General features: G+C 45.1%; 1 protein-coding gene across 1 annotated transcript in view; it reads left to right on the forward strand.

Moving 5' to 3' along the window:
- PNPLA7 (patatin like phospholipase domain containing 7) overlaps positions 1-12613 on the forward strand; it is a 127526-nt gene that overhangs the window by 64394 nt on the left and 50519 nt on the right. The window contains exons 23-25 of the mRNA XM_065648470.1: positions 9614-9677; positions 10166-10334; positions 11451-11633. Of these exons, the coding sequence (XP_065504542.1) occupies positions 9614-9677; positions 10166-10334; positions 11451-11633 (416 nt within the window). The remainder of the gene's footprint in view (positions 1-9613; positions 9678-10165; positions 10335-11450; positions 11634-12613) is intronic.

The following is a 12613-nucleotide window of genomic DNA, read 5'->3' on the forward strand; positions in this document are numbered from 1 at the left end:
CAGCCTTTCCTCACATGGGAGATGCTCCACTCCCTCCATCATCTCCGTGGCTGTGCTGGACTCTCTCCAGCAGTTCCCTGTCCTTCTGAAACTGAGGGAAATATTAGCCAGTCTGTCTGGCCCCCAGCTTGGCTGTCACTGGCACCCCCAGTGCCACCAGACAGACCCCCCACCAGCGCACAGGTCCGTGCTGCCTGCCCAGGTGTCTGATTCTCTATCTCGTGTGAGGGTCTTTCAGTCTTCTTCAAGTGTACAGCTTCACCCAGCAAGGGATTTCTTACGCAGTTTTCTTCTCTTGAGGCGGTGCAGTGAGTGGTAAGCATAAGACTTGATAAAAGAGACTTGTGGAGGAGATGCAGGTTGGCACTGGAAGTCCAAACTTAAGTCTTAAATCATTGTCGTGTTTGTTGCCAGCTCGTTTGTCTGTGTCATGCTCACAAAACCATGTATTCCGCTCGCAGCTGAGTCATAAATTCCTTTATCCACCGGTGAAGTTGTGTGTTCAAGTTCCAGTTGCTCACAAAACCATATATTCAATTTGCAATTCAGTTCATGCTCAGTACTAGTTTGACATTTCCTGAACATCCTTTTCTCATCCTCATACGCTATCACAGATCTCTTGAGTAAATCTCCTGTAGTTCTTTGATGAATTGTTAGTCTGCTATCTCACGGCTTATTATTTTGAAAAGTACAGGTTACGTGATGCTTGAGGTATAACCACTTACATGTATTGGTTATTTCCTTTTTGACCTTAAGGGTATCTGGAGCTGGCACTTATTATTCTGCTTAAAAAATTCCTCTAGGTGAGCAGGCACAGGAAAAAGCTGTTGATGCTTGAACTCTTTCACCTTCTGAAATATGAATTTGTATGCAGCTTGTGGTGGAGATGTGTTACAGTGAGTACGAATTTGTGGGTGTTTGAAGATTCCTCTTATTTTGAGATGGCAGAAGAATTTTTACATCCGTAACAGAGCACAGATCTCCACCGTAGCTGTATTGCTAATGGGTACTTCTTATGGATTGCTGCCAGCTTGTTTTGATGTGTGACAGCACTGGGAGCCTGTAAATAAAACAAACAAAAACTTCAGTAACTAGATGGACTATTCAGACTAAAAATAACCATAGTAGTTGAAAGCAACTAGATCATAACAAATTAGGGGGTTTATTTTGATCACTTGGCCTTTCCTTGTTCACCCTTCTCTTTTCCTTTCCTAAACTGACGTCTGTGTAGCGCTTGGCAGCTATAGATGGTGCTGCCCAACCTCGGCATCTGCCGTTCTTGCCAGAACGGAGCAGACGGCTGCGGTGGGAAGGGGAGCGTTGTGTGAAAACACAGCGAGGCGCGTGGTCCGGAGCACGGCTGGCAGAGCGAGCCCTGGCCCTGGCCCTGCTCCTCGCGCCGGCCCAGGAAACCTCCTACAGTGATGAGGGTTTGTCATGCAGGCTGTATTTTTAATACATATATATTTTTTTTTTTTTTTTTTTTTTGTAGCTTTTCTGTTTTATGCTTTGTACTATGGCTATAAATTGTTTGGCTCTTCCTAGAATCACAGAATCATTTTGGTTGGAAAAGACTCTTAAGATCAGGTCCAACTATAACCCAGCCCTGGCACTGCCCCATGTCCCTGAGAACCTCATCTCCGTCTGGATGGTGATTCCAGCACTGCCCTGGGCAGCCTGTTCCAATGCCCCACAGCCCTTTGGGGAAGAAATTGTTCCCCAGATCCAACCTCAACCTCCCCTGGCGCAACTCGAGGCCGTTTCTGTGACAAGGTGCTGTGAGCGATGTGCCAGATGGTTCTTTGCTATGGGGCAAGGGGCTGGTGTAAGGGATTATTTTTCTTCTGACTTCTCGCACCAAAGAATGAAATGAATACTGAAGTCAGTGTTGTGAAGCAAAATTTCAGTTTACTTGGTATTGACCTGACGATTGGAACTGTGTCCATTTTGTGTGCAGGGGAAGGGAAACGTTATGTGAACAGGTTTGCGTTAGCGCCTTGGGGAGCAGCTGGTGAACTGGAGCTTCGTGCTGACACCTGAGCCTGTACCCGCCTCTAACGTTCTAATTGGCTAATTAGCACTTGTGCTTTGGGTGTGAACTGTGATTAGACCTTAAATGTATTTATGGAAATAAGAGGTGTTATTTAATATGCTCGAGAAGGCTTAATTGAAAATCGTTCGCTCTCGTAAGGAAGCCTCTTGCAGTGCATATGTTCCTAATTTTGACAATAAGGGGGTTCGCTGTGTAGATTTGCTGCTCCTGGCATATTTTTGTTTATCCTTTTGGTTTTCCTAGAACAAACTTTTTATTTAATTGTAAATTTAACACTTGACTTAACATTTGGTCCGTATTGTTTCATTGCTCTGGGCTTGAAATACATTCCAGAGCAGCGGAGGGTAACCTTGCTCTGTGTGAGCTTCTGTGGGGCTAAAGCTGTTGGTTTTAGCTTTCTGTTGCAACTTAATCTATTATTTTAGCAAATTCCTTACTCTTCCTGTTAATGTTAACTTAGATGAATATTGCAATGGTGTCTAGAATCCTAGAAGAATCCACTAGAATTCACGCAGTAATAGCGAGATCATTGCAAGAGCCATCAGGAGATATTAATATCAGCCGCTGCGGTTCTCGGGAGGACTCTGCCCTCGCTGCAGTTGGGTTGTAACAAAACCTGCAAAATTAGACTAGAGGATGGTTTTTCTTTTCCTGGAACTGGCATTAGAAGGCAGTGCTGCGAGTTGGAGCTGTTTGCAGGTTAGTCCATTTAATAGGATTTTTCTTTTTTGGTAATTTTTAACTGCTTCTGTCTTATTAAAGGAGTGTAAAAGTAGTGACAAATTGAATATCTCAGTCTGGTAGCAGAAGCTTCATAACACCATATACTGCCACAAGAACTGGAATAATTTTTTTTTTTTTTTTTTTTTTTTTTTTTTCCCAAAACCACTTTTGCCTGTAATCATAGAATCCCAGAATGTCAGGGATTGGAAGGGACCTCGAAAGCTCATCCAGTCCAACCCCCCCGCCGGAGCAGGAACACCCAGATGAGGTTCCACAGGAAGGTGTCCAGGCGGGTTGGAATGTCTGCAGAGAAGGAGACTCCACAACCTCCCTGGGCAGCCTGGGCCAGGCTCTGGCACCCTCACCGGGAAGAAGTTTCTTCTCGTCTTTAAGCGGAACCTCCTGTGTTCCAGTTTGTACCCATTGCCCCTTGTCCTGTCACTGGTTGTCACCCAGAAGAGCCTGGCTCCATCCTCCTGACACTCCCCCTTTCCATATTGATCCCCATGAATGAGGTCACCCCTCAGTCTCCTCTTCTCCAGCTCCAGAGCCCCAGCTCCTCAGCCTTTCCTCACACGGGAGATGCTCCACTCCCTTCAGCATCTTCGTGGCTGCGCTGGACTCTCTCCAGCAGTTCCCTGTCCTGCTGGAACTGAGGGGCCCAGAACTGGACACAATATTCCAGATGAGGTCTCACCAGGGCAGAGCAGAGGGGCAGGAGAACCTCTCTGACCTACTGACCACCCCCCTTCTAATCCCCCCCAGGTCCCATTGGCCTTCCTGGCCACAAGGGCCCAGTGCTGGCTCATGGTCACCCTGCTGTCCCCAGGACCCCCAGGTCCCTTTCCCCTACACTGCTCTCTAATAGGTCATTCCCCAACCTATACTGGAACCTGGGGTTAAATGAGACAGGACTTATTGGTCTGGTTGCTTGATTCTGCTGTGTGGCTTTAATTATGTATTTCTTTAAATTTATGGGGTTTTATATTTGTAATGGGAGCGCCGCAGGTGAGCAGGATGCTCTCCATCCTGGGCTTTGTGGTCCCCGAGCGCGCTGGCCAGGCTGGCTGGGCTGTGCTCCCCCTCTGCACGCCGGGACCACCCACAGCTTCATCCAACCAAAAAAAAAAAAAAATCGAGACAATTAAATTAAACAGTATTCCCTGAAAATAAAACAAACAGTTTCGAAACAAATATGAGGCCTTACTTTAAAAATGTTCTTTAAGCTCCAGTGATTGCTGCTACCCTTATCTACAGTCGTGCTGAATAAAGCTATAGCTAAATGGAAAGTTAAATGTATTCACAAGGTGTTAATGTCTACATCTTATTATTTGCAGTCTCTCAGAGAAAGCAAAACTACAAATAGCGCTATGCCAGAAACTAGTTTCTTGACCAACAGTGTTGCTTCAGCATGCAATGAACTGGTTCATTCTGAAGTGGTCATAGTTGTTGACAACAAGAGGCTTTGTATTTGAATATGGCACGTCTTTTGGTCCATGTGAAAACAAGTTTGAGTGTTAAATATTTTCTGACATTTTGGAGTTGCTGTTGCTCTTCCCATTTTCTTTAGGTCAACTTTTAGGGTCTCTTTCACGGACACGTCTGGCCTGTGTACTTAAAACACAGGAAAGAGCTGGAGGACGGCGGTGTCGATGTCGTTTATTTAGAGATTGAGATTTGATATTTCTATGGCTTCTGATAATTCAGATATTGTTTCCAGGCAGTGCAAGTGTGTCCCAGTTCAATCCTAAAGGGTGTTCATGTTTCTGTAGCGTTTGTTCTGTTAGAAGCTGGACGGCGAAGCAGTTACTTGGTACCTGGTGGCAATAACTCAACATGAATCTGCCTTCATCTTGAGAAGGGTGGAAATGTAAAATATGATCTGAGCCCTGGGGCCGGAGCAGGAATGTCCTGCAGAGCACGGTGAACCAGAGGCTGCGATGCTGCTTCCTCGCTCCCTTTTCTTCTGTGCGTCAGTGTGAAAGCCCTTGCTTTGAATCCTGGTCTTTGAGGCTCCAAAGAAGGAAGATGGAGAACATAAAACTTCCAAAAATGCAGCGACAGAATTTTCCACTTCTGAACTGGTGGGCAGGTTTTACTGCTGTGCAAAGTTCCGGGTTAGGATAACCGTGCCGATGAATTCTGGTCAAGGTTCCTGATGTCTCTTTTTATTATCAATATTTTTTTCCGTTTAATCCTGGTAGAGCTCAGAGCATCTCTTGTCAAAAAGCACTTCTGCAATGTTCAGATTGTTTAAAAGTATTCACCTAAGTGTTTTTTGTTCTTTTACTGAGTGCAGCTAAATGATACCACCTGACTGTGCAAATTCTGATGTGTGGGAGCCCTCTGTTCATATGTAATTTCAGACTGAAGTAGAGAGGGATTCAAATCAAACATATGTGTCTCTCTCCTTCCTTTCTGCCCTTTAAATTATAAGCTTTATTTTCACTTCTGAAAATACATCATGTATTGGAAAGCTCACTGAAATATCTTTACTAATAATTTATTGGAGTTTTTAATTGTAGTCCTGCCTGGATGTCCCTTCTTTACACAGAGAATGATTGGAAATGTTAAGTGTTTAATGTGGTGCCTGAACCCTGGCACAAGTTAATATTTTTTTGCTGGGCAAGATCTTCTGATACTGGGACATCAAACTCATTTATCAGTTCTGTCTCTTTGACACATAATTTTGTAGACTTTATTAGGCCAAATATAAATCCTCTTTTGATGAAGTCAAGACAAGTAAGTATGCTGTGCTATTTTTTTCCACAGTGCATCTTGTACTGGGCAGTATCTTTTTGTGTGAGTGTTTTTTCCCAGTGAGGTGGATTTGCAGCCATTTCTCACCATCAGAGATCACTCCTTGGCCTCTGATTTCTCTGGGCAATTTTTTGACCATGTTTTATTAGACTTAGAACTTGGATATCTGTATTCCCACACCTTCACATCTTATGAAATTGGTGTTACGTGGAAAAAAAATTACAAAAGTGAGTAGCACGCTCATCTTTGGAAAGAAAGGAAGAGTTTTATGTCATTTGTGTGCCACTTACATCTCTTTACTGGGGCTGGATTTGAGCTTGGAAGCCTTGCTGAAGGGCTGCCTCAATCTTTTCTTGAGTGCCTTAGATTCTTAAAAGATAAAATGAACCAGACCTCTAATATTGGCCAGCATTTTTTTTTTCCTCCTCACTTCTCTTTCACGGACTTGTAATTTTGTACTGAAGAACAGCTGACTCTGGAGCAGCAATCGAGATGCTCCATGGTCCTGCGGGTCACACCGCTGCCATACGATGTTCTCTGACCTGACGTGTAGAAATGCCAGGATTCAGAATCCCAGTCGGTTGGCTGCAAGAAAAATCCCCCTGGGGCTGTTAAAAGTCACCACCTCTGGCTTGAGAAATTCATGAACTGCAAATTGCTGGAGGCTCAGAGGCTGTTATTGAGTTTTCTTTTCTCTAATACTCTTCTCAGCAATCTGCTGCTGGTTGCAGTCACAGAGACACTGTTGGTCTTAGATAAATATTTAATGTTACCTCATATCACCTCTCCCATGCTCTTAACTTTGAGCTGTTCACCCCATGTCTTATCCTGGGGAAAGAGCAGGGTCCCCGAGGGGCGCGGGCGGCTGCAGGGATGTTTTATCGAGAGCAGCACGAGGTGATGGTGTGTAACTAATAATCCACAGTGAGGATGCACTGACACAGCGTCTTGGGCACCCCGCCTGCTGCTGTGGCTGTTCGAGGGGTGCGTCCTTGAGAATGATTTTTATCATTTCATTGCTCTCAGCAGTTTAGTTTAAATAACACTTCTGGTCATTCTGTTTTATGCACTTGAAAACGCATATGTTGGTGTTCTTGAACATATTAATGGGGGGTTATGTTATTTAATGGTTGATTAATTGGGAGCTTGCTAGAAATTGGAAGTGTAGAGCAGATGGTTGTTATTTCTGAAGCAAACAAGAGCTGGTTCGGTTGGAAGCGTCACTGTGTTCTGTGCTGGGGATGAGGAAGGGTCTGGGCGTCTCCGTCCCGCTCCGCGGTGCAGAGGGGCAGAGTCCTCGCCAGCGGCACGGCCGCGTCTGCCCCTAAACACGTGTTGGAGTCATGTACTGGGAACTGCTGCTTTTCCCAATAAAAAATCATAGAATCACAGAATCATTTTGCTTGGAAAAGCCCTTCAAGACTGAGTCCAACTGTTAACCCAGCCCTGGCACTGCCCCATGTCCCTGAGAACCTCATGTCCGTCTGTCCAACCCCTCCAGGGATGGTGACTCCAGCACTGCCCTGGGCAGCCTGTTCCAATGCCCCACAGCCCTTTGGGGAAGAAATTGTTCCCCAGATCCAACCTCAACCTCCCCTGGCGCAACTTGAGGCCGTTTCCTCTGGTCCTGGCGCTTGTTCCTGGGGAGCAGAGCCCGACCCCCCCTGGCTCCAAGCTCCTTTCAGGCAGGTCAGAGATCAGAAGGTCTCCCCTCAGCTCCTGTTCTCCAGCTGAACCCCCAGCTCCCTCAGCCGCTCCCATCACACTTGTGAGTGGACACGATTTCTACACTCACATGCCTCTCCAAGGCTCTTCTAATGGAGATGTGTTGTCCCCATTCAAGATACCTGTGGGTGAAGCAGCCGTCACCTTGACTAACATGAAGATGCACCCCAGCCCTACACAGTCTGCCTCTCACTTTGTGTAAAAGCTGTTCTGGCCGGCCGGGTCATTTGGTTTAATGGTTTCTCCTTAGGACACGTGCCCCAGCGCGTCTGACCAGTACGGGGCACTCCAGGCTCCTTTGCTGATGTTCTTGGGTATAGGGAACTGGGTGCAGGGAGGTGACAGGCACACACAGAGGTGGATCACGCTGTTCTCTCCTCGTTGTTAGTCTCTCTTACTTGACATTTTTATTGTATTTCTCAGCTCATTTTACATTCTTGGCTGTTCATCTTTGCCTACTAAACTTCCACTGCTGTCATAAAGCTCTGTAAGTCACCGATCCTGGAAGAATATTTGGTCTACATATCATTTCTATTTTGCTGAGAGTTTCGACACATTAATGAACACTCTGCTGTTGAATGCTTTTTCAAAATGTACCTGCCCTCCCTCCCTTGTTATCTTCATAGCGTGTCTTATGGCCTCAAGCTGCGCCAGGGGAGGTTGAGGTTGGATCTGGGGAACAATTTCTTCCCCAAAGGGCTGTGGGGCATTGGAACAGGCTGCCCAGGGCAGTGGGGGAGTCACCATCCCTGGAGGGGTTGGACGGACGGAGATGAGGTTCTCAGGGACACGGGGTAGTGCCAGGGCTGGGCTATGGTTGGACTCGATGATTTGAAGGCAGCAGCGCAGGAGCAGCACGCATGCAGGAGGGAAGGGCAGGTTAAACCAGTTCAGGTCTTGAAATGCTGATGAAATAATTCCCTCGACTTCGGAGTTGTTGCTTTCATAGGAACCTACTGCCATGAACTTCATTGGAGGATGAGGAAATGAAATTCTACTCTCAAGTCATCCTCCTCTCTGTGCTTTCTTACCAGCTTTTTCTCTCTTGGTCTCCACTTACAGGATATTCTTGCCCATTTTTGTTTGCTCTTCCTTCATCATCAGCGTAACAAAGGGCAAACGTTATTTGGATGTTTGAATATACAAGATGAAAAATCAGACTTCTGAGGTTTTTTTGAGTCTAACACTAAAGTATTTTAAAACAGTGAAGTCCTTGTGGAAGGAATCGAGCATTGTTGGGGAACTGAGCTGGTCCTGAAGGTCAGGATGGCAGCTCCAGATACTGTACTTGTGGGGTTTGCTTTTTGAGCATGCAAGTGTGAAACTGCAACCTTTTACCATGTTGTTCATTGATAGTTCCTTGATTTTTAGTAAACACTCTAAGCCATGTTGCTTTATTAATGCCTGGAGAGACTTCACATAATTGTTTTGTTATTTTGTACATACACTTCAGTTCTTTTATTAATGAAAAAATGAAGGGTTGCTTTATGAAAACATCATACAAAGTGACTGCTCCTTCATGTTTTGTAAATGTGAATTTCTCTCTCCACATGAGACAGATAATCTTTTCTTTAGGTATGCGGTTAATTCCTTAAGTTCTCTTTGCTTTGCTCTTTGGTATTTAGCTGCAGTTCTTCTGCAACCTCCACCACATATGGCGTGTATTGCTGCTGACGACATAGAATTGCTAATAAGAAAAAGAAACTAAAGTGCCTGCAAGAAACTTTATATGCACGCAAGCTCATGTCGGATGCAATGCTGTTGCCAGATGTGTATTTGCTTGTCTCAGCAGCGTGAATGGGGCTGTGCCCCCCAGGTTTGGGAGCATCTCTCTCCTTGGGGTTTGTAGAGCCGTAGGTTCCTGTTGGCATGTTGAGTATAGGCAGTACCACTATAGAGAGCTGTAGGATTCACCTGGGGATGAACAAATTATGTGTTTCAGGAGGTCAGTGAAATAGCATTTGTCTTTGAACCCAGATTCCTGGGCTTTCTGTGGTTGGAAAAGGTACAACATCAATTCTCGATGGAGGGTTTGTGAAAATGCAGCTGCAGTAGAAACCATTGTTCTCTGTGACAGTGAGGACTGAGATAAAAGAGCTTGTACATTGGGACTAATGCAGTAATAGAGCTCTGGGAATGCGGAGAATGGGAATTATGCTGCTGTAGAGAAGTGTGGAAATGGTTATGAAGACTTTGTGCCAGCTCCTTCTTCTACAACAGCTCTGGTCAATGCACAGATCCTCATGATCTTCAAAGCAAATTTACGGAACTGCGTTTGTTGTAGCTACATTTTCTCAATCCGCTTTGTCCAGAGCTGAACAGTTTCACACATGAAACTTCTTTTTCTTCCAGGTCCTGCTTTGCTGCTCACCAGTGACAACATCAAACAGCGACTCGGTTCTGCTGCATTGGACAGGTACCTGCCTTTATTGCTTATAAAAACTGCAGAAAGATACCGTGCTGGTCTTATAAATATGCAACATTTGGGAATAAACCTCTGTGTTCTAACACATGTTGTTTCTCATCAAGGTGCTTGAGACAGCAAGAATATTTTGTTTGAGTGTGGTTGGTTTTTTTCCATAGTTATTTCTTACTTGTGAAATTGGAAAAGCTGAATTGTTCCAAGTGGGTTTTGTCTCCTTGTTCTTAGGATGCCATGGAAGCCTTATTGAAGTTAGGCATCACTGTGTCCTCTTTCCTCTGTGTATATGTATCTAGTGGTATAAATAAGGGAGAAATAATGCATGAGCCTGGAAATGTGGGCAGATAAGGTTCTTAGACTGGGCAAGCGCGAGATGCAGGTCTCTGGATTTTGTGCTTGACATTTAAGATTTTGCTCTGATCTGTTAGGAGCTGTGATATAAAACCATTTTAATTTAATTTTTTTTTTTTTCCTGTCCTCAGTCTCCACGAATACCGCCTGACCAGCTGGCTGGGCCAGCAGGAGGATATCCACCGCATCGTGCTGTACCAGGCAGACAGCACCCTGACCCCCTGGACCCAGCGCTGCATCCGACAGGCCGACTGCATCCTCATCGTGGGGCTGGGCGACCAGGAGCCCACCGTGGGCGAGGTGGGCGATCCGTCCTTCCTGCAGTGCCGGCAGCCCAGCCCAAACAACTTCATTCCATACTTAGGAATTTTCCTGGGTTTAATACCCAGCGAAGCATAAATAAGGAGATATTCCTGAGAAATGTGTGCCTATAAATAGAAAAAGAATTGGATGAGGATCCTCTGAAGTGGCAAGTTTTATACAGGAGTATTTCCAGCGAGGTGGTCCTCTAAAGAGTCGTTTTGGCCAATGGTAAATCAAAAGCCAAATTGCTTTGAAGCTTTGTGTTTCTGTCCAGAATTTCTTTGCAGAATCTCCAGGTAGAGAAATTATTTTCTGCCTGGATGCAATTCATGGTGTGCGCCTAGGAGAAAGTAGATACCAATTGTATTGTATGAATAATGTAATATATTTTATTACAGATTGTAAGCTGTATTTTTTTTCCCCTTACTGTTTTTCTTTTTGATATTTTATTACTAAAGTTGTTTGGCCAGGCACACAAATTCAGCTAGAAATGTAAAAATGAGGTCACAAGTGGTTTTTTTAGAATTGTGAAGTGCTGAGCCTCACCTCTGAAAAGCCCGGGACTGGTACCATCTGCAGTGTTCTCGTGTGTCGCTTTGTGCTGGTTCTTCATGACTGTGTGTGGGAGGCAGGAAGCGCAGGAGAGGCAAGTCGCCATCAGTTGCCTAAAACAACAGAAAAATAAAAATAAGGAATGCAAGGAGGAAAAAGCAATCCGATTGGAAGTGAAAGAACAAAACATGCTGAACGTTTTTAGGCTTAAGTATGACTTGGGAAGCAATCTCATTTTGCATGAACAGCATGTGTCTGTGCTGTGCATTTAATGGTCTGTGGTTTAGGTAAAAAGCATTAAGGATTCAGGTTTGAATCCTTGTCTGATTTTAGAGTTCTTTACGCCATGTCAGGCCACAACTAACACTGTAGTTGTCTAAATCAATCTTGTTTGAGGGTTCTTAGTGTCCGTAGCTGTCTGCAGTTTCAGATAGGAAAAGGGGTCAGATGTATATGTGTCCGTATATGTATGTATTTCAAAATACAGTATTCTGTTAAATCGATACCAAAGCAGTAAATACCTGACGCCCCCATTCCTTTGGTGTGTGTGATGTGCTGTAGCTGGAGAAGATGCTGGAGAGCATGGCAGTGCGAGCACAGAAGCAGCTGATCCTGCTCCATAAGGAGGATGGGCCTCTCCCTTCCCGCACCGTGGAATGGCTCAACATGCGCAGCTGGTGTTCTGGTCATCTCCACCTGCACTGTCCGCGTAGAGTCTTCTCCAAAAGAAGCCTGCCCAAACTGGTAAGAGATTCCTGCTTGGGTAACTGGTCCCTGAGCTGTGGTACCTTCCTTGTAATCTGTCTATCGAAGATAATCTGATATGATGATGCTGCATGAGGGGAGTATCATCATCATCATCATCATCATCATCATCATCACCTTATCACTGTCTACAACTGCCTGAAAGGAGGTTGGAGCATGGAGGGCGTTGGTCTCTTCTCCCAAGTAGCAAGTGATAGGACAAGAGGAAACGGCCTCAAGTTGCGCCAGGGGAGGTTGAGGTTGGATATTAGGAAACATTTCTTCCTAGAAAGGGCTGTCGGGCATTGGAACAGGCTGCCCAGGGCAGTGTTGGAGTCACCATCCCTGGAGGGGTTTAAAAGACATATAGATGAGGCTCTTATGGACATGGTTTAGTGCCAGAGTTAGGTTATGGTTGGACTTGATGATCTTGAGGGTCTCTCTTCCAACCAAGATTATTCTATGATTCTATGATATTCTGATATGCAGCTGCATGTCACACAGTGCTCTCTTAAATGTGTTTGGCTTCGATTTAGTATAGGAAACATAGGGATAAGGGACTCGTATCTTCCATATGGATGTATACTTGGCTTCGCTGAGGACAGTAAATACTGTCTCATGGTCATATGGATACTACGGCCATATCAATGTTATGATATTATGAATAGGGAGGTACATGCAGTCGAGTCCTCCTCATTGGGAGGATCCCCATGCGTGTGAAGGCCATGCTGAAGGTAAAGCAGAGGCAGACTTGGGATGCTTCCCAGTCACTTCAATCCTTGTCAAGAACGAGAAATAGCTCCAAAGAAAACACTGTACTACAATGAAATTCTCCCCGCTACTATAAAAATAAGAGAGATGCGTGTGATCACTAGAACTCTTTGGAGAGTTCATTAACACTCTTCATTTGAAGCACGGCTGTCCACTTCTTAATGGTCTAGTGTTGGCTGGTCATGCCGCTCTACCCTGCCTTAGAATGA

The sequence above is a fragment of the Caloenas nicobarica genome, chromosome 19 (assembly GCF_036013445.1).
Source record: "Caloenas nicobarica isolate bCalNic1 chromosome 19, bCalNic1.hap1, whole genome shotgun sequence".
Taxonomy (NCBI): domain Eukaryota; kingdom Metazoa; phylum Chordata; class Aves; order Columbiformes; family Columbidae; genus Caloenas; species Caloenas nicobarica.